Source organism: Geotrypetes seraphini, chromosome 1, assembly GCF_902459505.1.
Source record: "Geotrypetes seraphini chromosome 1, aGeoSer1.1, whole genome shotgun sequence".
Lineage (NCBI taxonomy): Eukaryota > Metazoa > Chordata > Amphibia > Gymnophiona > Dermophiidae > Geotrypetes > Geotrypetes seraphini.
This window is the reverse complement of record NC_047084.1, coordinates 351,531,036-351,555,370: the sequence shown is the minus strand read 5'-3', so window position 1 is coordinate 351,555,370 and position 24,335 is coordinate 351,531,036. Positions and strand designations below refer to the sequence as shown.

At 41.9% G+C, this 24,335-nt stretch overlaps 1 protein-coding gene across 1 annotated transcript; it reads right to left on the bottom strand.

Moving 5' to 3' along the window:
- Positions 1 to 580: 580 nt before the first annotated feature.
- Positions 581 to 22,609, bottom strand: PLAC8 (placenta associated 8). Its single transcript, XM_033963931.1, has 4 exons — positions 22,562 to 22,609; positions 16,017 to 16,142; positions 8,583 to 8,707; positions 581 to 983 (listed from the first exon to the last, which is right to left on the bottom strand). Exons 2-4 carry the CDS (start codon positions 16,111 to 16,113, stop codon positions 879 to 881), a joined length of 327 nt encoding a protein of 108 aa, XP_033819822.1. The 5' UTR covers positions 16,114 to 16,142; positions 22,562 to 22,609; the 3' UTR covers positions 581 to 878.
- Between the last annotated feature and the right edge of the window lie 1,726 nt (positions 22,610 to 24,335).

Sequence of the window (24,335 nt, the reverse complement as noted above, 5' to 3'; positions counted from 1 at the left end):
ATGTTTTTGATCAGATGAATTGCTGTACAGCCCAAAATTCTGCAGGATTAGCTGAGTGCTGAGATCATATTATAAGCTATGTGGAAAGGGGTGACTATTTTAATTCTGGCTGCAGACATAGGTAATATCTCTAAATAGTTTATCCACTTAAAAGTTACCGTATATCCAGTCAGTTCACTTATGTGTTTCAAGTAACTTTAAATGGATCACTTAAGCAGTGCTCGTCTACCTCAATGTTTCTCTAGTTTTCACCGTTTTGGGTGTCATGTTTTTCTATTCACTGTCCCTTTACCTGCCATCATGCTCTGTGTCCCTAACAGATACATCATTTTAATTTAATTTTTAGGGTCTGATTTCCTAAACTATTTTCCTGTAGAGGAGATAATTTTCTAAAACTTTTATCTGCATAAAATACTGAATTACCCTCTTAAAAGTTGTACACAGTGTAGTCGACACATCTTTGCAGGATAGATGTGCTCTGATATGAAATTTGGGTGGCGTGTGGGCAGTTGCAAATAATTTGCATATTTTATGAATTATGCACATGTATTTGTAGTTCTGCACTGAAATTTACACTCACTTCTCAGCAGGTATAACTGTCAGCACCCACAATCTAGGCATTAGTTCTGCAGGTACGCAAACACCTTCATCACCTCCAAACCAAAATGCAGTTATAAAATGACCCTCTAAATGGGGGGAGGGGGGAATCCTTAACATATCGGGGCCCTGACAGGAAAAGGAACTTTCAGCATTTACATTTCAGACCTGTCCTTTATTGTTCCAGTCATTCACAGAATTTCACACTTTTTTGTCATTAATACAATTTGTTTTACAGTGATTCAAAATTCTGAGTGTAATCTTTCTTGACCAGCACTTGTCTAAAAGATGCCTTGTTCTTTTCTTCGGTTGATATCCCTTTTGAGTTGGCATACTGAACACAAGAGGCAACACATACTGCTCATGAAGTCTTTGCAGATGGAGCCCTGTTGGAAGGGGGGGAGGAGAGAGAGAGGTCAGTGTTTCCACAGTGGAAGGAAACTGTGTAAGAATAAATAACAAGTTCATATTTATGAGGGACCACTGAAAAGTTCTCAGTCCAACCAAGAAAGAGAATGATTGGAGCAAGCTGTTGACACTTTTCAGTTCATTTCATTTCAAGTGTGGAATAACTTGTAAATTTCATAGCTCCACATCATTTTCTTTTTTGGTTGGGCTGGGCACTTTTCAGCGGCCCCTCGTTCAGGGCTGTGGGTACTCTGGCAAAGAATAAAATCAGTACTATGGAAAGGATGTTCTTGATGCAGGTATTTATTCAATCCAACATACGAGTGAAGGCACACTAGGAGGCGATGGCCTGCAGCATTAGGAAAAATGCCTGCACTTGATTAGTGTGTGTGCAGGATTGTTTTTAACTCTGAGAGGCTCCAGGATGGAGAAAGGAGAACAAACCTAAAACGACAAAGTGCTTATCTTTACATATGCATTACTATCAAAAACTCTTTTTCCTTAATGCTCCCAAGCTGCAAATAGCAAATTTAGTTTAAATAAGAAGACATCAGCAATTGTTATCAATAACTGAGAAAAATTTATTGAGCATATTTTACTGTTCTTAAAAACCTGCCTGTCACTCAAAAACTCCTGCCCTTTGTATTTTTGCTGTCCATGAATGGAATTGATTCATTACCTCGTCTGTAGTTTTGGAACTATAAGAGTAACAATTTGTTGTATCAGATTTGGGGAGACTTAGAAACAGAGAGATGTCTCTAAAATAGGGTTCTTGAAACAACAAAAGAAATTGACCCTGTTCACTCCACAAAAAAACACACAAGAAAACAAAAAAATTGTGGAGAGTTGATGTCCAAGGTGATGGCTTTTGTTAAAACAAATACATAATCCACATAAGTACATCTAGGACCGGAACCTCTAGAAACATATTACATTACATTACATTACTGGCTTATATTCCGCCTGTACCTTTCAGTTCTAAGCGGATTACATCAGAACGATAACTGGACATTTTCAGGAAGAGAAATACAAATTACAATTAAGGCGTCAGGTCTAAAGCAATTTTGATGAGTGGGTTCTAAGAGGGGGAGAGAGGGGGAAAGGAAGGGATTAGGACATTTGGGTGAATTTCTTGAATAGTAGGGTCTTGATTTCTTTGCGGAAAGCCTTGAGGTCAGTTGATGCTGTCAGTAGGTTGGTGATGGAGGGGTCCAATTTAGCTGCATGTGTTGCAAGTAAGTTGTCATACATCTTTTTGCGTTTAGTTCCTTTAAAAGGGGGGAAGGAGAAAGGGGATTGGGTTCTCCTCTGTCTGGTTGAGAGGTTCCTGTTTAGACGGTTGTTTAGGTGGGTGGGTGCCGTTCCGTTTAAGGTTTTGAATAACATACAGTATAGTTTGAATTGGATGCGGGCTTGTATTGGAAGCCAGTGTGAGTCTAGGAAGGCGTTGGTGATGTGGTCAAATTTTCCAAGGGAATAGATCATTCTGAGGGCAGTGTTCTGCACAGTCTGTAGTTGTTTTATTAGGTAGGTAGGACAAGAAAGGTAGAGGATATTGCAGTAATCCAATAGACTTAGGACTAGGTATTGAACTATGAGTCTGAATTGTTCTTTTTCAAAGAATTTTCTGATTTTGCGAAGGTTGCGCATGGTGAAAAAAGCTTTTTGTGTGATTTTGTTGATTTGCACCTGAAGAGTGCATCCTCTGTCTACTGTTACTCCAAGGAGTTTGAGAGTGGGTTGTAGGGGATATTTGGTGTTTTTTATTTCTAGCTCTGTTATAGAAGGGGTTTTGTCCTTTTCAAGCAGTAGAAATTTAGTTTTATCTGGGTTGAGCTTCAGTTTATGTTCTGTCATCCATTTTTCCACTGCTTCTAGAGTTTTTTCCAGGATGCCTGATTTGGTGGGGTCTTGTGTGTCAAAGGGGAGGAGTATGGTGATATCGTCTGCATAGCTGAATGAAGTTACTTTGAGTTTGTCTAACAGTGTACCGAGGGAGGAAATGTAAAGATTGAAGAGCATGGGTGGGGAACAGTGGGGAACCTTGGGGTACTCCGCAGGGGTTGGTCCAAGGCTCCGATATAAGATCGTTTGTTTTTACTCTGTATGTTCTTGTTTTAAGGAATCCTTGAAACCAGTTGTATACTTCGCCTGAGATCCCTATTGCTTCTAATATCTGAAGAAGTATGGTGTGGTCGACCAGGTCGAATGCGGCAGAGAGGTTGAGTTGAATTATTAGCATCCTTTTTCCTTTGCTAAGGTGCTGTCTGGCTATATCTAGAAGGGAAGCTAGCAGTGTCTTGGTGCTATGGTTAGATCTGAACCCCGATTGAGTTGGGTGGAGTAGGTTGTGGTCTTCAAGGTAGTTGGTGAGGTATTTGGCAACCAGACCTTCTATTAGTTTAACATATAATGGAATTGAGGCGATGGGTCTGTAGTTGGAGGGGGTGTCTATTGGTCCTTTGGGATCTTTCAGTATTGGGGTGATTATGATTTCCCCTAGGTCTTGTGGGAATTGGCCTTCTGTGAGAGTTGTTTGGATCCATTGCAAGAGGCAAGCTCTAAATTTGGGGGATGTGTTTGTCAGTAGATATGACTGGCAGTTGTTCAGGTCGCATGACGCTCGACTGTATTTTCTGTAGAGTCGGTTCATGTCCAGCCATTGCACCTTTGTAAAGTTGGACCAGTGCCTGTCAGCTGCAGTGGCTTCATCTGTTGTAGGGTTTATTATGATCTCGTCTAGGAGGGACAGTGAGTTGTTGAAGGAGGCTCTAATATTGGCGATCTTATTCTTGAAATGGTCCGCTAGTTGGGTGGCCGTTGGAGGGTGGATTCCTTGAGTGGTTAGGAATGGTTGAGTGTCGGTGAGGTTCTTCACAAGTTGGAAGAGTTTCTTTGTGTCTAAGGATTCTGTGCCTGTTAGTTTGGAGTAATAAGCTCTTCGTTTTTCCTTAAGTTTGATCTTGTATTGTTTTATTAGGTTTCTCCAAGCTACTTTGGTTGGTTCTTGGTTCTTTTTTTGCCATGCTCTTTCGAGTTGTCTGCAGTGTCTCTTTAGTTGAAGAAGTTCTGTGTCGAACCATTTGTCTGAAGATCTGCAGAGTTTGTGTTTTGTCTTTTCTGGGGCTAGACCATTCAGGATTGTTTCGCTCAGAGAGCGCCACTGGTGAATGAATACATCGTGGTCTATGGAGACGATTGATGGGTCTACTGTGGTCCAGAATGTAGAAGGGTCGATTTTTGGTCAGGTTTTGAAGGAGGTTTTGTGGGTTTCGTGCTTGTTTGTGCTTTGAGTCCAGTTGATGTTGAAGGTGAATTTGAAGTGGTCAGACCAGAGGGAAGGATGCCAGGCCCCATTGGAGATATGAATGTTCGGTGTGTGGGGGTGTTGTGACATGTAGGCTGCAATATCAAGTTGGTGGCCTTTTTCATGTGTGGGTTGAGGATGTAGAATTTGGTAAGAGAGTGCGTTGAGGTATGAAATTATGCCAGAAACTTGTTTGGAGGAGGTGTCTTCTAGGTGGAGATTTATATCTCCGAGGAGCAGGTTGTGTGTTGAGGTTAATGAGTTCCGGAAGATGAAATCTTCAAGATCGTGTTTTGTGGTGTTCCATTTTCCTGGAGCTTTGTAGCAGAGGATGCAGGTAAGGGTGTCTTTGAGTGAGTTACTGGAAAGTTGGACGGCTAGCAGGTCTGATTGTGCGGAGGAGTGTTTGTCTAGGACAGTGATGGTAAGGTTGTTTTTTTACTAGGATGGCCAAACCGCCCCCTCGCTTTTTTTCTCATCAGACTAATTCAAGTTTGTATCCCTTGGGGCAAAATTCTGTAATGCTTGGGTCCGAGTAGGAGGATAGCCAGGTTTCGGATAGGAAAAGGCAGCCTAGTTGTTCATTAACTATCCAGTCTTTTATTAGGTCTGCCTTTGGGCTGATTGATCTTATGTTCATGTATGCACAGGGGATTGAGAAAAGATGTTTGTGGTAGCTGGGGCTAATCTGTGGGTGAAGGAGGTTCTTGGGTGTATGTGTTCTTGGGTGTATGGGGGAGTTTGTGACCCAACTTCTTTGTGTTAGGGGGTGGTTTTCGTCCCCATGTGGGTGGGATGCTTTCTTGTGAGGCTGTTGTGCATTCTATTAGGTTCCTTGTCTGGTGAAGTTTCTTGGGTGATTGTGTCTGCCTGTATGTTGTTGTCACTATTGGTATTGGTGAAAAGTGGTGGCCTGCTGTTCTCCAGTTTGTTGTGAGTAGGGAGAGAAGTAATAGTGTGCATAGGAGTTTGGTAGTGGGGGGGTGACATGTTGTTGGTTAGCGGCTGGAGAGTGACTGAAAGGTTCAATGCAGGAGCAAAAGAAGAGAGCTGTGGGAGAGCTGAGTTGAAAACCGGCCAGTAGCCTTTCTCTGGGTGAGATCCGCATGGTTTCAGTGATTTGGGGGGGGGGGGGGGGGCAGAACTGGGTCACAACACCCAGTAAAAGTTGGGCAGAGGCAGTCAGGTAAGCAACCTGCACTGGCAGGAGGCTTTCAGCGATCCCCGGTGAGTGGAGGAAGCAGGGGCTCTAAGAGAGAGCAGAGTCCTCCTGCTTGAACGGCGTCGGGCAGAGGAAGGAGGGACAAGATGGCAGAAACTTCCTCCTTCCTCTGCCTAGGAAGTCGCTGGGGGGGGGAGGCTTTCGGTGGCCCTCAAGGGCTGAAGAAAAAAATCCGACTCAAAAGTCGGGCTGCGTCGGCGATCCCCGGTGGCTGGAGAAGCAGGGGCTCTAAGAGAGAGCAGAGTCCTCCTGCTTGAACGGCGGAGGAAGGAGGGACAAGATGGCAGAAACTTCCTCCTTCCTCTGCCTAGGAAGTTGCTGGGGGGGGAGGCTTTCGGTGGCCCTCAAGGGCTGAAGAAAAAAATCCGACTCAAAATCCGGCTGCGTCGGCGATCCCCGGTGGCTGTAGAAGCAGGGGCTCTAAGAGAGAGCAGAGTCATATGAACCCTACATGGTCCATGTTTCGACACAATTGTCTTCAGTGGTCCCTAGTGGTCCTAAAAGTAACCTTGTGGATTAAAGCAAGGTTTCCTATGTAAAAACAGATCATGTAGGGTCCATATGTTTCTAGAGGTTCCGGCCCTAGATGTACTTATGTGGATTACGTGTTTGTTTTAATAAAGCCATCACCTTGGACATCGACTCGCCACAATTTTTTGTTTTCTAAATAGAGTTAACATATTTGGGAAGACAAAAAAGAGACACATGACCCTTCCTCCAGCCTCACTCATGCCCTGCCCCTGCCTCCCATCAGTCCAAGCCTTGCCCCTTCCCATCCTATGTACCCTTTTAGCCCTCATCTATGCTCCACTGCATCTCATCAACCTTTCAGTCCCAGCTCTATCCCTATCTCTCCTTCCCTTGCCTCTAAGATCATTTTTTATTCCCTGTCCCCATATTCCACCCCCATCCAGCTTCTCTGCTTTCTTTACCCTTTCTCTTGTACTCCCACCCTAGGATCTAACTCTCTCTTTTCTCCTTTGCCCTTTCCCCATGGAACTTCATCTCCCCCTCCCTGGATCCTCTTGTCTTTCTCAATCTCCCCTTATCCCAGCATCTGCCTTTCTCCAATCTTATTCTCCAAAAGCTCCCCGTGGTAGAATCTCTCCCTACCCCCTAGCCATGGGTGCTTCTCTCTTTCAAACCCCTTCCACAGGTGCTTCTGTCTATGTGTGTCTTTCCTTCCCCCCTCCCCCCAGTGGGATCCAAATGACCTCTTTCTCCACCTCTCGACTCTCCCATCTACGTCCTCCCTGGTTGCCTTATTGAATCTTTGGGCAACTGGCGGCAGTAGCAATGAGTGAGCCTTCTGCCTTGCCTGCCCTGGAAGCTGCCTTTCTGCAAGTTCTGCCTACGCAGCAATAGGAAGTCGCTGCAGAGAAGCGCCTTCTGGGACAGGCTGACGGCAGCAAGCTCATCTTGTTGCCACTACCGATTGCTGCCTGAAGATTCAATGCAACGGCTGAGGCGGAGGCAGGTGGGGGAGTCAGGAGAATCAACTAAGCCCAGACAGACTCCTCCACTTAAAAAAAACAAACATCTGGGTTATCCAGACAGTCCTCTAAAAAAGACATGTTGTCTTGACTCAAATGCAGGTTACCAATCAGCAGGGCCAAGAAGTAGACTCATTAAGGTCTAGAGTCCAGGCAGTGGAGTCTAGTGAAGCCTTGATGATTAAAAAAAGAAATTATATTGCAAGACGATTAGAATACCTTGAGAATCAGTCAAGGTCTCAATGTACGATTTCTGAATTGTCCCAAGTCTCTGCCGATTCCAGCTGTAGAAATGTTCAAGAAATATCTTGTGGAGCATTTGAAGATGCCATGAGAGGCACTTCCGCCTATTACCCGTGCACAATATCTCCAGATGCGGAGTACATCAGCTAATCTGGAGACTACAGCTGATTAAAAAAAACCTCCTGGGACTTAAGGCCTTTTTGGAGTCCTCTCCAGAGGTCAGTAGAACTACATTAATGGTGACTTTTGTGTTTGAACTAAACCGCATAAATGTGTTAAAGCTTTCCTTTAGGAATTTGGACTCACAGTTTCTAGGATCTAAAATAAGAGCTTTTCCTCATTTAGCATGGGATACACAGAAAAGGCGTAAAGCCTTCCTGGCCCTTTGGGCTCGGGCTCAGGCAATATCTGCTAATTTTGTGTTGAGATTTCCTTGTAATTGCTATATAGTTTTGGAGGGTAAACGGAATCAATTCTTTGAACCTAGGCAATTTGAGGAATTTTTATTTGCTAGGGATGGAATTAATGTTATAATGTAAATCCTATACGTTCGCTGTTTGGCTGGGAGGGAGGTCTTGACGCGTCCTTTCAAAGTTGAGTCCTTGTATTATTGAGATTTCTTTTTCTTTCCTAATCTTGGATCATAATTACTTTAATTGTGGACATAAATAATAAATGTGTTTTTCTTTTGGATTGTAAGCTGCTGTTCAAGATATTTCTGTAATTTCTGTTAAATCTCCAATTTTTTTGTGGTATGTAAATTTGAAAATTAATTAAAAAAAAGTGAAAAAAAATAAAAAGAGGACATGTCCGGGTTTTCCCATATGTCTGGTAACCCTACAAGTCTCCCACTTTGTTAACAAGATATCTTACTCAACTCTGAATTAAAAAGACCAGTTTCAGTTTCCACTTGCAGATTGTATTTTACTTTTCAGAATTTGCTTTCCTCAGTAGCAAGGTTCCTTCCTTTGGTCACGCCCCCCAGGCCTACCCAGTTCTGCCTTCTTCCTGCCCCCAACCCCTTAACCTGTTCATCTATCAGGACAGCATCCACACATGCACGGATTTGACATGACCGTCGCACGCATGCGTGTGATATCACCATGTTGCACCTGTGCATTCACGGATGCCATCCCAACTTCAGAAGCTTTTCAAAACCCAGACAAAGTGCTAGGTTTTGAAAAGCCATCTGTGGATACGTCCGGGAAAATCCAGATGTCTGGTAACCCTAGTGTTGCAGAGCAGAGAAGCTCATGAGATAGCAGGATACATTTACTCCTTCAAAACGGGAAATGACTATGAAGGAACTCACTTGAATGTGGTATCGAGTTCTGTAGAGAGTCCTCATGGCCACACTGGTTCCACATAGACAGCACTCGTCCATGTTATTGGCAACTTGACATCCCAGGCACAGGAAACAGAAAGTCCCACACACACCTGAGCATGAGGAGAGAAAGCAAAGGTCTTAATTTACTGAAGGGCTGCCATGAAGTTTTGCTAAAACATCTGCTGCCAGCATCAAGGAAAACCAGAACCTGATACCATGATAAGAAAGGATTAAAAAAGAATAATAATACTGAGGCAAAAAAGAGCCCTTTGACTATTATTTATTAAACTGATTAGACTGGACTGTGCATGAGGCAAACCCAGATGTTCAAGACGGTAGCAAAAAAACCACCAAGATAGCCATCATGTTGGCTTACAAGGCCTCATGGCGAGGGACACTTGAAGCCCCATTACAGTTATACCTTTTTTCCGGAGACAAGAGAGGGATAGGCAGCCACATTTGATGGTGAAGTCCTTAGACTGATCCTGTGCTCTCCCCTAGCTACAGTAATATACTTTGGATCTAGCTAGGTACTTGGGACCTGGGTTGGTTTTAGTTAGGGTTGGTGTTAATTACTAGGCATGTGCAGGGACTTCCACCTTCCAAAGTTCCTCCCCTTGTCTGTCTGTTTTTTTTCTTAGCCGGGCCTAACAGGCTCTCCCCTCACACACAAAACATTTGTGTTTCAGTATCTAAAAAAAAAAAAAAAAATCCAAACTGAATTAATCTCTTATTTCTAATTATCTTCAATTTACTTTATAAAAAAAAATGTCAGTCATATTTCAGCCCTAGGTTAGTTTTCTTCAATTAAGTGGCTCCTTCTGAAGTCACTGCCATGGGACATGTTTTTTTTACTTAATATTTAACCAGCAAATCCAGGGGGCTCTAGGACCCAGCGAATTTCATACATCTGCGAACCAGTGGCCCAAAGCACAGCATGGCAGCCTTTCCTGATGACTTGTCATCAAATAAACCTCCCACAGCTGCTTCAGACTTTTCTTCTCCCAGGGCCCTGTTTGGGCACCATTGGGGGAAGCAAACCGTTGCTCGCTGGCGACAAATTCCATTGAAAGTGGCAGGTACCGTCTGAGTGTCCTACAGCATAAAACATGCGGAGGCCCCCGACAGAAACACCCCTTCACTGCTGGTTAGCACTTTGCCGACGTATGAGGGTTGCTCTCGATTCTCTTAATCCAGCTGCCAGACAATGAAGATAGTCTCCTGCTGACCTGGTTCTAGCCTCGCAGCCCTCCCCCTGCTCCACTGGACCTCTGTCATCAACAGAAGGCAAGGCCTCTCCCCACAGGGCCCTGTTTTGGCACTCCTGGGGGGCGGTGAACTGATGTACTCTGACGGCCTGTAAAACAGGTTCAAAATAGAAGCCTCATAATCTCTGCCGGGGGGGGGGGGGGGTTGTCAGCCATCCTAAATCACTGATTGCTACAGCCCTTCTCCACCAGACAGCAAGGTGCCCACACTGGAGACCTGCTGATTCCTCATCTTGCCTCTAAAGTACTGGGAAGGCTCCTGCGGGCCCAACCTTGACCTTGTAGTCCTTTTCCCTCATCTAGTAAGAAGCTGCTGATGGCAAATGGTAAGTTTCCCAAACCTGATAGACCATATACTGTATAATATGGTCTGGTCTTTATCTGCCTCATTTTTCCCATGTTTCAGATCTTTTGAGTGCTATAGCTGTTACACATTATTATTTGTTTAACATAATGTTCAGACTAGAGTCCTCTCAAGTACGTTGTTGAACAAGGGCATATTAGGAAGTCAATATTCAATTATATCTCACTCATTCTCTTTTTTTCTGAAATTACTGTTATACCAAACAATATAGACGTTCATTCCTTCAACAGGAACCCCTTTTTCACCTCACCTTAAAACACAAGGTAAAACATGGACCTTGAATGTCTCTGTTCAGCAGATCAGGAGTATTGGCCATGATATCGTCTTGAGGACAGAAGTATTAAGCTATCAATGGGCAGCAGGGAAGGCTCCTGCAGGCCCAGTTTTGGCCTCACAGTCCTCTCCCTCACTGGCACGCCTCAGACTTCATGTAAAGGTAGGCCTTATAAAAGCCATAATTCCTAAATCCAGAGATCCAACTAATACCTTGCATCACCATATTCCGCTTCTGGCAGCAGAACTGTCTCTTCTCATTCAGAATGACGCAGTTGAGAAGGTACCCGAACATCAGCACAATATAGACTTCTATTCAAATTTCTTCCTTGGATTTTGGCCAGGTACAAGTGACCTGGATTGGCCACTGTGAGAACGGGCTACTGGGCTTAATGGACCATTGGTCTGACCCATTATTCTTATGTTCTGTTATTCCAAAAGGGAATAAAAATGATAACAGGGCCTCCTTATTCTGGATTTCTGTTCTCTCAATGCTTACTTCAAGATGTTTTTATTCCCAGCCATCCTCCCTTTTCTGAGACCCAATGAAGAGTGTCCGCTTTACATTTCAGGGATGCCTATGTTCACATACCCTTTCATCCCTCCTACAGGCACTTGCTTTGCTTCAAGTTCCTTAGCCACTACTTCCAGTACAAAGTGCTACCCTTTGACCTCTCTTTGGCACCACATGTGTTCATGAAGGACCCTGCAGTGGTAGCAGTGCATCTGCACAGGATTCACCACTTTTTTTTTTCCTTACCTGATTGTGCTCACATAATCGCCATTGCAGCATCTACCTATCTGCCTCAGCAGTTCTCCACATCTACCTGCACACCTTATCTTGCACTTGCTAGGTCACATGGCCTCATCTATTTTTATTATTTTATTTTAATAATTTACAGTATATTCTGCATATCCTACAATTCTGTGCGGATTACAAATTATTCAGGTACTCAAGCATTTTCCCTAATTGTCCTGGTGGGCTCCCACTCTATCTAATAGGCAATGGGGATAAAGTGACTTGCCCAGGGTCACAAGGAGCAGTGCAGGATTTGAACCCACAACCTCAGGGTGCTGAGGCTGTAGCTCAGAGATCTCAAAGTCCCTCCTTGAGGGCTCCAATCCAGTCGGGTTTTCAGGATTTCCCCAATGAATATGCATTGAAAGCATATTCATTGAGGAAATCCTGAAAACCCGACTGGATTGCGGCCCTTGAGGGACTTTGAGACCCCTGCTGTAGCTCTAACCACTGCACCACTCACTCCTACATGTGGCCCTTGAAGTGGCAAACACAATCACTCTGGTCACATTCCACTACCACACTCAGTCAGAGTCTCATCAGTGGTAGATCCCCTCTCCTCTCAAGGAAGTTTACCTGTTCCAACCTCCTCTGCCTCACTTTACCAACACTGCCTCCAACACAAGCTGGGGAGCACATTTTGGTCCCCTCAAGACCCAGTGTCATCGGGGGCCCAGCAGAGCTACATCTACACATCAACTATGCACCATGTTCTGTGCTTTGTAAACCTTCCATCCATACAAACAGCCAGCCAGCAATATTCTACATCAACAAGCAGGGAGGTTCAGGATCCCTATTCCTCTGCAGGGAGGCATTTCACCTCTGTGCTTTGCTCTGTCCCTCCAAGTGGACTTCCAAGCAATTCACGTCCCAGGTCAATCAATTGTATTAGCAAATTCACTTAGTCACAAACTTAAACTTCACAAGTGGTCCCTAGACACTGCAGTTTTCTAAACGCCATTCCAGTGACGGGGAATCCAGTCATAGACCTCTTTACCTCAACGGACCATGCAAAGTGCCCACAATATTGTTCCCTCCATTCAGCACAGCAAGACATCGAATGAGATGTCTCCACTGTTCCTTGGCTGAGGAACTGACATGCTTTCCAACAGGGTCCTTCAGAAAATCATTTTAGAATCTGTGCATCTCATCCTGATTGCTCCTCGATGGACCAGACAGCTCTGATTCCCTCTTCTGTATCTTCTTGAAGCTCCTCCATTTCATTTTGGAGCCCACCATCAGCAAATTTAATTATCTCACTAGTTATTCCCATCTCTAGATCATTGATAAAAATGTTATAAAGCTGCGGTCCCAGCACAGACCTCTGAGGAACCCCACTATTTACCCTTCTCCATTGAGAATATTGACTATTTAAACCCACTCTGTTTTCTGTCTTTCGACCAGTTCTTAATCCATAGTAGGACATTACTTCCTATCCCATGACTTTCTACTTTCCTCAGAAGATTTTCATGAGCATAAAGTTTCCCACCAGAAGCAATAATTTAACCGGTCACAGTTTTTCCAATTCTTCATGATAAGTTGTACGGCAACTCCTGTCATAATGAGAAATAATTTATTACTAATAGGAGTTAACAGACTCTTAGGCATTAATAACGTACCAAACAATACCGCATCGTATGTCAATGCCATTGGGACCTCCAGTATCGTATTAATTTGATTACAAATGGATTGCCAAATTTTAGGTATCGGGACAAAAGAAGAGCAGATGATCCAATGTCCCTATATCCAGATGGCATTTATTAGATCTATCTACCTTTTGTAGTCTGGGTCCAGAAAATTCTATATAACAAAAATAACCAAGTTTGTCTCATAGATGCTGATGATGTGCATCTCATCCTCCAAGTCCAAATTCGTGGCCATCGAGTAGAATAAATTTGCTGCTTTGTCTCAATGCTCCAAATGTCTTTTAGACTAGTTGTAGGTTTTTAATTCAGATGCACAGATATTAATTTATACCACTTAGCTGCCTGATGCCCTAGAAAATCTGTCTGGAAACACAAGCCTGGCAAGCTATACTGAGTTTTTAAATTGTGCCAATCAGGGAACCCCTTCTGAATGGCCTGCTTCAACTGCAACCACTTAAATGCTTGAGACTTTGAAATACCAAATGCTTGTTGTAGTCGTGAAAAGTCAAGCATCTTCCCGTCTGATAACACATCATTCAATGTGCGTATGCCCGTCTGCAGTCAATGCTTCCAGAGGATCTTAGACTCACCAATCTGAATCTTGGAGCCTAACTATAAGGACTGACATGTGGTTTGAACATATGAATTCCATGCATATGGAACACTAGAAGAAGTTCAGGGAAATTTGGGACCCATTAACAAAATTTTGCAAGGAGTGAATATTAGTCTTACCCTTGATTTCTGAAAGAAAGTTATACACATCCAGGATGGGTGGGTGGGTGGGTGGGAGGAAGGGGGGGAATATGTACTTACTTGTCATATGATTGTAATTTTATATGCCCTAATCATTTGTATTATCCTTTGATCTGTACGACTGTTTTAACTCTCAGGAAGGAGGGGGGAGGGGGAAAAGTATGTACAATAATATTTGATGAATTCTGTTAACTGTATGATAATATGTTGCACTTTGTTTTGGCTTTAAAAACAAAGATTTAACAAAAAGAAAAAAGAAGTCTTTCATGAGATACTTTGTCAAACACCTTTTGAAAATTCAATTACACAATATCAACCGGCTCACCTTTATCCACATGTTTATTCACCCCTTCAAAGAAATGAAGTAGATTGGTGAGGCAAGATTTCCCTTGACTAAAATCATGTTGGCTTTCTCTCATTAATTCATGCTTAATATATGTGCTGTCATTTTGTTCTTTATAATAATACCATGTTTCTCCGAAAATAAGAGTGTCTTATATTAATTTTGGGTCCAAAAAATGCAATAGGGCTTATTTTGGGGAGATGTCTTATTTTTTTCATGTACAATGATCATCTCTCCCTTCCTCTCCTCCACCCCAATTCTTCCTTTTTCCTTTCTTTCCCCACATGTGCAGCATCTTTCCTCCTCTCTCACACATCCTCGTGTGCCTTAACTCTGCAGCATCCTTCTATCCCTCCCTCCCACCCCCATCCTCCACCCCATGCAGCAGAACCCTTGAGCAGCATCTTTCCATCCCTCTTTCCCATCCCTCTGCGCAGCAGAATCACGCCGACCCTCCCACCACGAGACTGACATACGTCCCTCCAAACAGCAGCATCGGCAGCACTCTAAACAGCTGCTTTGCAGCCTTCTCCTGCCAGGGCCTTCCCTGTGCCACGTCGCTGATGACATCATCAGTAATGTAGCAGAGGCTAGATGGTCTGCGCATGCACTGGCCCTCTGTGCCCAGCAGAGCAGGAAATTTCTTTTTTTTTCTTTTTTTTTTTCTTCCCAAACCCGTGGTTTTAACCCGCTTTAAGCCCGTGGGTTAAAACCACAGGCTTGCACTGCAGGGAAGGGTAGGAGAGTCGGGACGGCAGGAGAGATTCGGGACAAGAGCAGGAGATGGGGCAGCTGTGAGGTACAGTTACCTGAGAGCAGGAGATCGGGACATGGATGGAATTTTACATCAGTAGAAATAACTTTTTAAAAAAAAATTTAATTCAGAAAGTCATGGCGTTCTGGCTTGCCTGGTCCCAGGCAAATGGAAAGCTAAAAACAGTGTGGGGGCAGGGGGGGGACCTGTAAGTGAGCTAAATCTTGTATAGAAGAGGCACATTTTATATCCGATCTGTAGGATTATGGTGATTTGTTGAAGTTAATAAAACCAGCTGTGAGGCACAGTTACCTGAGAGCAGGAGATCGGGGCAGGGAGCAGAAAAACAGGGCAAAGAGCAAGGCGGCAGAAAGCAAGGCAGTCGGAAAGGACCTGAGCGACTGGTCCTCAGCAGTCGCTTATTTTTGGATCGGTCAGCCCAGTCGGTGTCCCTCATTTTGTTTAGTGAATCACTGCTTGCCTGCATTTGAATGCCTTTCCCCCTCATTTGCATGCGCGGATCGGGACAGAGGTTAGTGAATTGGGTCGGAGGGAAATCGGGTCGCAAACCGATCGGTTTGCTTAGTGAATCTAGCCCTAAGTATCTTAATGAAAAATTTGTCCCGCGACAGCCTGTGTTTTAGATGTCAGCTCCTTAAGTGAATGAGTTTGACACCCCTGATCTAATGGCAGGTCAGGCACTGAACAATCCACACCACTGACTTTTTACACTATAGCTATCAGAACTACTAGGAACTTCTAAATAAGAAATAGATTAGGATCCAGTGCTTGTGTTTAAAAAAAAAGATTTTGTTAAATCAGGATATAGCTGCTCTAGCACAAATTACAGTACAAATGACATAAGCAGTTTATCACACCTAAGATATAATTACAAAGAAGATACATGACATTCTATAATGAATAAAATGATTTTTGTTTTTTTTTTTAAAGACTGTCAAGCACCGTGTCCACAGATACCTACCAACTCATATTTTTATCACAGGAGATTTCGGCAGTAGGAACCCAAGCACAGTACCGGGTAGAGCTTTGGATTCTTGCCCAGAAATAGCAAAGAAGAAAAAAATTAAATAAATTTAAATTGAATCAGGTTGGGCAGACTGGATGGACCATTCGAGTCTTTATCTGCCGTCATCTACTATGTTTCTATGTAGTGCATCTAGAACGCATATATACACGTACCAGCATGCACAATACTTACACACTCCACAGTCACTACAGCAGTCGAACAATCCAGTCTGCCAGTGGCTATGTGCTGCTGCCACAGAAAGTTGTGGTTGTGTTGTAATTACAGACATGGTCTCAGGAGGCGTTCAGCGTTTGTAACCTGAGGGGGGGACCCATAAAGAGGAGATGATTAATTGCCTTATTTAGAATAATAATACAGTAATAATAATTTATTTTTATATACCACCTAACCAGCTGTTCATAGCAGTTTACACAATAGGTACTCAGTATACAACATCATAATAACATCATGCATAATAAAATTCTAAGTAACTAATACAAGCATTAAAACTAATGAATAACCCCCCCCACACACACACACACACACACACACAATATAAACTAAAATAAGTATAGATAAAAAGATTAAAAGTATATTATAACTACCTGATAATATGAAAATCAGTAATGTATATTATATTGTTTAAATAAGTGGGCATTAAGATCTTTTCGAAATTGCTAGTAAGTAAGAAATGGAGAAACAAGAAGATTCAAACATGAATTCATTAATCCTGCTTGGAATGCTAAGGTCCTATCCAAAATTTTTTTGTAATGACATGCATTTGCTGAAGGAAAATAAAGCCAATCAGATCTACGAATATTTTTCTTAGAAATAAAAAAAAAACTAAAAATGAGAAACAAGGTAAGCCGGTGATAAAACTTTAAAACAAATGCATCCAAATTTAAATAACACCCTAGCCTCAAACAGTAGCCAGTGAAGCTTTTGATAATATACTTTGATATGATCGTGTTTTTTAGATTAAAAATCAAACAAATAGCTGTATTTTGTATGATTTTTAGTCGGCTAGTAGTTATTTTATACGATCGTCATTTTTTCTCGTCATTTTGACATATTTTTGCTTCAAGATTTTGTTTCAAGAAGGCAATAGTATTAATATTTGTATTGCAGTTTGCCTTATCCCTTATTTACCATGGACCCCTGAGGAAGGAGTGTTGTCCGAAACATGGACTGTGTTGGGTCCCTAGGTTGGTAATAAGGTTGTAATATCACTGCAATTCCTTTTTAATAAATATTGCCTGCATCTTGTACATTGTCTGCAGTTCCCTTTTGCTTTTGGCTTCGCTTCTTGTTATACTGCAGATCCTGTTCTGTTGGATTCTTTGTTGTGTTAGTGTGTAGTCATGGGCCATTAGTTATGTTTGCTATAATTTGCAGAAGGTGCCCTATGCATCGCTCAAACCATTTCCTTTTATAACGTTTAACTTTGTATTTCTGTAATTTTATTTAGTCATTTCGCCATGCCAGATAAGCATGCGTTCTAAGAGCAATCTTATGCGATGATGCCTTGTAAAGCTATGACTGTAAAACTGTAACCCGTTCTAAGCTCTTTGGGGGAGGACGGGATATAAAACCAAATGCCAGTAAATAAATACTGCAGATAAGGGAAATTGCTTTTCAGTCCCACAGTACTGAAACTAAACATTAGCCACTTTCAACCACATATAGTGGGTATGGGGTGAAGTTCACAAATTTTGCAAAAAGATTCCTAATCCTCCTCTTCAGATGGAACATCGTTTATTAGGCTGGGGTGATTCACTTCATTTTTTTTTTTTTTTAACTTTATTCATTTCAAAACTTAAAATCAAGTATAATAATAACATACATCAATTAAACTTTCAAATACACTTGAAATCTTACAAATATTCCTCATAATAAAAATAATATCCCCCCTAAACCAATTATGTACATAAATATTATTTATCAATAATCATTTTTTTTTTTCTAAAGAATTATCAGCTTTAAATCAGGCTTTTCTTTTACTACCAGCTCCTTGAGTTACTGCAAAATTTTGGAAGCGTCGAGCAGTATCATTTCAAGAAAAAGGGATACAGCAGATTTGAAACACTGTAACAATGGAAAAAACTAACTAATTTTCTGTGGTAATATGGCTTTATTATTTTAAAAAAATCAAAATCATAGAACCCCTTTTTATCAAATCTGAACAAATGAAGAAAACAGAATAAAGGGCCATATTCTTTTCATAATGGATGTATATCTTAATTTTTATACTATACAAATACAGACTTTATATATGAATGGGCAATGGGTATTTATTTGATTCGTGGAAGATTGTTATACACATCTGGGAGGGGCAGAGGGGGGAGGGTTAGGGCGGGAGGGGGATTTAAATAGCTTTAAATTATTTGTTGGAATAAAGTGCAATATGTTATATTATTTGATTGTTCAACTGTTTGCACTATGTACTTGATTTAAAAAAAAAATAAAGAATTTATTAAAAAAATATATATATATATATATATTTATATATATATATAAATTTTTCTTTGGCAATCTATTGTCAGCATTATACAATGAAGAGAGTGATATGTGCCTTTTTCGATTTGCTTTTTATCTTATCATATTGTGTTTGCTTGTGTTATCACTTCTGGTTTTATGTTCCAGAAAATATTAATTTTTACAACGTAGAGATCAATAAAGTTGACTTTTATTATTAATTATACTTCCTGGTAATTTGAGGAAATCAAAAGATAAAAACCAAATGATTCTCCAAAGGGTAAGTATCTCTGGTCATTGAGAAATCTAGTCATTCCAGGCCTGAATTTACACACAGACCTATCAGGCCTGTACATGGCCCCTCTCGACCTTGTGCCCCTCCAGTCCTCGCCTTGGCTTAACCTTCAATGTTAGTTCTCCTTCATTTGGCCCTCTGCTACATATCCTAATACTCCTTCCCACCTCCACACAATGGACCTCTGATTCTAAAAGTAATATACAGTATAGATATAAAACAAAGAAAATAAGATATCTTTTTTATTGAACTAAATACATTTTTTGATTAGCTTTCAAAGGCGATTCCTGTTTAAGTGACACTACATAAAAATAGGGCTGTTTTATGCAGTCCAGCTTGGCATTAACTTATTGGCATAAGTGCCAACCCTGCCCCAGACTGCTTACAAAATAGCTGGCTTTCACTTTAGCAGTGAGGCTCAGATTCTCTATACAGTGCCAATATCAGCGGCCACCGTTCATGTGTCAATCATGCGTTGGCGCCGTATAGAGGTTTTCGAGCCCCATATTTTTGGCATCTATCTTTGTGAATCACAGCTACGTAGGCGCTTTACTGTGCCTACTTAAATCCATTTCTAGCATTAGTCACACCCAAAGTTGTGTTAAGTGCCATAAAGCATCTACGTGGGCATGATTCTGGTGCCTTTTATTTAGGTGCTGGTAGACGCTTTAACGTAATGTTTTTGCTATTTTAAAAGGCGTTTCTCAATTGACTTAGGTGCCATTAATAGAATTTCCCCCATAAGGCTAATATTCAGGGGGGAATTCATCAATGGGCATTAAAGAAGTTAGCACATGCTAAAAACTTCTGTTATATTCTTGTGGGCATCTTTAGCGTTTAGTGCGTGCTAATGCGGTTAGCGCCTGTTGATGAATTCCCCCTTGTTAGCACTAACCAGTTAAGTGTCACGGAATATCAGTGGATAACCCTGAACAAGTGATTTAACCAGCCAGGAGCCTCTCGGCTGCTTTTATCACTTTGAATATCAATCTCTAACAATTTTCTGCATAGGGATGCCTTTAGTTTATGCCTTATATTAAATTGATCCTTTTTTTCACCCTGGCTGACATGACAGATAACCAGTACTCAATAAATGGCATCTAAAATTAAAACCACAGATCCCTCTTTTGCAAATCATTGTGAGATCTGGAAATCATTTTTTAAATTAATATTTTTTTAATTTAAGGGATAGGGATTGGTATTGGTATTTGAATACCACCTTCTTGTGGTTATATAACCACACTCAGGGCAGGATTAACCAATAGGCCAAGTAGGCACGTGCCTAGGGCCCAAAATGGTTAGGAGGACCCGATGAAGGAGGGCATCAACATTGTTTTTTCCAAACGGCAATGGACCCCTCCAGCATTGATCGGCAAAGCGGGCCCCCCCCCCGATCAGCAACGTGGGCCCCCCCCCCCCAATTGGCAACGCAGGCCCCCCCCCAATCGGCAATGCAGGCCCCACCCCCAATCAGCAATGCCCCCCATCGACGGAAAGTAAGACAAGCAAGCAACGCGGGTAAGAAAGGCAACGGGAACTGTAATTGTGCAAGCGGTGCTGCTTGCCCAAAGCTTCCCTCTGACACAGCTTCCTGTTTCCGCCTGGGCGCATGGTGGGGTGGGGCGGGGAGGGGGCCCAGTGTACTTGTGTGCCTAGGGGTCCTTGACGAATTAATCCTGCCCTGACCACACTCAAAGCGGTGTTACATTACATTTACATACAGGTGCTTCAAGCATTTTCCCCATCTGTCCTGGTGGGCTCACAAGCTGTCTAATGTACCTGGTACGAGGACTGCAAAAAAGTTCTCAGCCCAGCCAAGAAGAGAATGATGTGGCTCCATGAAACTTGCAAGTTATTTCACCCTATTCTTCACACTTTTCGTTTCATTTCATATCATTGAAACAAAAAGTGTCAAGAAAGGTGTGGAATAACATAGGTTTCGTGGCTCTACATCATTCTCTTCTTGATTGGGCTGAGAAGTTTTCATTGGCCCCTTGTATATCAAATAAAAGGCTAGCAGAGGCAGCTTGGTAGGACAAACAGGCCTGTCTCTCATATTGATTCCTGTGCATAATTGCTTTCACAGGTGTGGCTTTTGCTGAACAGAGGCTGGAAGAAGCTCTGGTAATGAAGACAAGAATCAGTTTGATCGTAAACTGGTGAAAGCAATAGAAATGTTAAACCTTAAAAGGGGGGCAATGCACTAAATCAAATGCCATTTCTACCAATCCTTTATTGAATTATGCCACATCCCAACTGAGGTGCTAGGTAAAAGGGTTTCATCTACAAGGAACTGAAATGACTGGGAGAACAATGCAACAACCACTAAGCCTACATCTTGGCTAAGCACTTACTAGCGGAAACTTTAGACACTGGGAGCCAGATTCTCTAACCTACTCGCTACAATCTGACTGCCCGCTGTTGCCGCTGTTAATGTAACAATTTGAAAAAGATGAGTCATTGTCTAAAAACCGCACTTGCAAATGAGGTTCGCACAGGGTTACTGAGTTGCTGGTGATAGCGATCGACACATGCACAGAATACACCCCGAAAATTTTTTTTAAAAAGAGACCCCCCCCCCCCCGAATCAAAGATCAGCAGGAGGGATGCCCACTCTCTCCTGCCACCGCCGCTGGGGGTCCCCCCAGACAACCCAACACCTCCGGCAGCAGGAGGGATGCCCAGCTATTACTGATACAACCTCCAGATTTTAAACAATGGGAGAATAGAGTAACTTCAGTCTTGCAGATATCAAAAGTCAAAGAAAAAAGTGAGTGTACAGTTTGCAAGAACAAAGGGTTTTATTTTTAAATGCAGATCCATTTTGACTCATTCTGCTCAAAATACATTTAAAATATGTTGCCATTTCTTAAAATTATATTTTTTGAAAAAGCAAGACCTGTTTTGTGGCCAACGGGAGATAATTTTTCTGGATGTCTCTAGACAAACCCAGTTTAAAAGGAAGCAATTCCTCCAGCTAAAGCCTAAGGTTTTGGCAGTTGGAGCTTCTTTCTTTTTGAAATTTCCATGCAAATGCCTTATATCATATGGAAGTGATAAATATGTGTTTTATGATCCAGTCCAGTTAGAAGATTTTATTTAAGAGAAACCTTTGCTGAAAGTTTAATTTCTAGTATTGATTTGTATTTTTGGAGGATGATGTACAATATATAAAAACTATTTGCTTGTCCTTAGATGATAGATTTGATTTCCTATTTAAAATGCTGGCGACCATGATAATGTGGACTAGATCACGGTTGATTAATTACCGTATATATGTTTTAATGTTCTCTATATGGAGCTTTTGTGGATATTCATGAATATTTGTTATCAATGGATTGTAACGAATAATCAAATAAAGAATTAAAAAAACCAAAAATATTTTGCCACTTCTCTAAGCAGCAGTTTTAATTTATTTATTAATTTTCTTAATTAACAATCTTAATTAACAATTAATAATCTTAATTAACAAGATAACTACTACAACCAGAAGAAAACAAATAGATGTGTATAACCTTACCTATCAGAATCAAACAAAATATAGGGAGGTCTTTTACTAAGGCGCGCAAGATGCTAACACATCCATAGAATATAATGGGCGCATTAGCATTTAGCACGCGGTAAATTGGCTAGCGTACCTTAGTAAAAGACCCCAATAGTACAGATTACTAGACGTGAGAACCAGCCCCTCTCTTCAGACTACCTTTTTTTTTTTAATTCAACTCAAATTTGTATTAGCTTATCATTTCTATTAGCTTTAAACGTCTCGTTATCATTGCTGAACAGGCTGATATAATTATCAAAAATAGCAAAGCGCACCCCAATCTCTAACACCTCTTTTCTTCAGAACTGAGACACTAGAACAAACTCACAACTAAAGAAGCCCCTTGGAAATCTCCTGAGGCGACTGTCCCCTACCAAAGGCTAAGAAGCATACATAAAACTTCCAACAGAATATGCATACAACCTGTTTGCTCTGTGCAAGGGAGATGTGATGTCTGCTGGCTTCCCCCAGTTAAACAGGAAGTTGATGGCTTTGAAGTACAATATATTTACAAGTACTGCTTTCCACACCTTTTAAAGCTTTCCCACAGTTTTTATTGGTGGATATTTGAGGCAGTAAAACTTATCCTGTCTCACTATGATCCTAACTGAATAGATACTGTATCAAAAGAGCTGTAAAGCACAGTTCCTTACCGTAACAGGTGTTATCCGGAAACAGCAGGCAGATATTCTCCATGCAGCCCGGTGCGGACAGTGAAAAGGGCACCGGCACTTTAAGAATTCAAAAGATTTAATACTGCCCGCTACCGCGCAAAAGCGAGTGCCTTTCCACTCGATGAGGGCTCGTGGTACCTCAGTTCTATAAACAAGCTACGAAGCCAATCAGGGGAGGTGGGATGGATGTGAGAATATCTGCCTGCTGTCTCCAGATAACACCTGTTATGGTAAGGAACTGTGCTTTATCCTAAGACAAGCATATTCTCACATGTGGGACTCCCTAGCTGAATATAATGGGATGGAGAGAGAGCTGGTCATTAGATAGAAAATAAATTCTGTAATACTGCTTGGCCGAAATGACCATCTCATCTGGAATAGGATTCTAGACCGCAGTGAGATGTGAATGTGAAAACTGAAGACCAAGTGACTGCTTTGCAAATTTCATCAATAGGAGTGGAACGTACGAAAGCCACTGAAGTCGCCATCGTTCGAACTTTATGTGCCACAACACATCCCTCAAAGTGCATAGCAGAAGGAAATACAGTCCACCAACCAAGCAGAAATAGTTCTCTTGGTGATAGGAGGTGAACAGTTGAGGTGAAGTCCTGTGTGACTTAGTACTTTGAAGATAGTAAGCCAGAGCACGCTTACAGTCCAATGTATGAAGAGTTGCTTTTCCAGGATGAGAATTAGGCTTTGTAAAAAAGATTGGAAGTACAATGGATTGATTCAGATGAAATTCCACGGCAACTTTTGGAAAGAATGTAGGATGAGTACGGAGAACTACCTTGTCATGGTGAAAAACTGTATATGGTGGATCAGAAACTAATGCTTGAAGCTCACTGACTCGACGAGCAAAAGTAATAGCGATCAAAAATACAACTTTCCAAGTGAGAAACTTGAGATGAGCAGATGCTAGTTGCTCAAATGGAAGCTTCATTAACTTGGCAAGAACTATGTTAAGATCCCAGACAACTGGATCCACCACCCTCTCAGTAAAGTTTCAGCAGAGGTTTGGAATTAAAAAGTCCCTTCATAAACCTTGAAACCAGTTGCCAGAGGTTTGTCATTGATAGGAGCATGGAAAGCACTAATAGCTCTGACCAAAGTGGTTTTGAGTCCAGAAGTGGAAAGATGTAGAAGGTAATCCAAAACTGAAGGAAGTGAAATGGATGAAGGTTCTTGATGATGAAGAAAACACCAGGAAGTAAAACGTGTCCATTTCTGTTGATAACATTGCTGTGTAGATGGTTTTCTGGATGCAGCAAAGTTGAAGCAGGAACCGATGGTAACGGTGATAAAAATTTATCCTGCATACTGTGACTGAACGGTTTTTCCTGCTGAAGTCTCCGGGCCTTAAGTGAATGTTTTTGAAGGGTGGAACAACGAATACAGGATTCCACCCGGTGTTCAGGCCTCAAGCACTCTACTAGGCTTTCCTATGCCAGGTGCTGATGTTCTAGAGGCAGATATATAAAGTTTTTATTCTGTTTTTTTATGGTGGGAGGGGGGGGTCAGTG

Excerpts from the sequence above, each read along its gene's own strand:
- PLAC8 (XM_033963931.1), bottom strand. The coding sequence starts at position 16,113 with ATGTCTGTAATTACAACACAACCACAACTTTCTGTGGCAGCAGCACAT. Across the intron at positions 8,708-16,016 it reads CTGTAGTGACTGTGGAGTGT|GTGTGTGTGGGACTTTCTGT; the intron begins GTAAGTATTGTG and ends CCTCATGCTCAG. Across the intron at positions 984-8,582 it reads GAACTCGATACCACATTCAA|GGCTCCATCTGCAAAGACTT; the intron begins GTGAGTTCCTTC and ends CCCTTCCAACAG.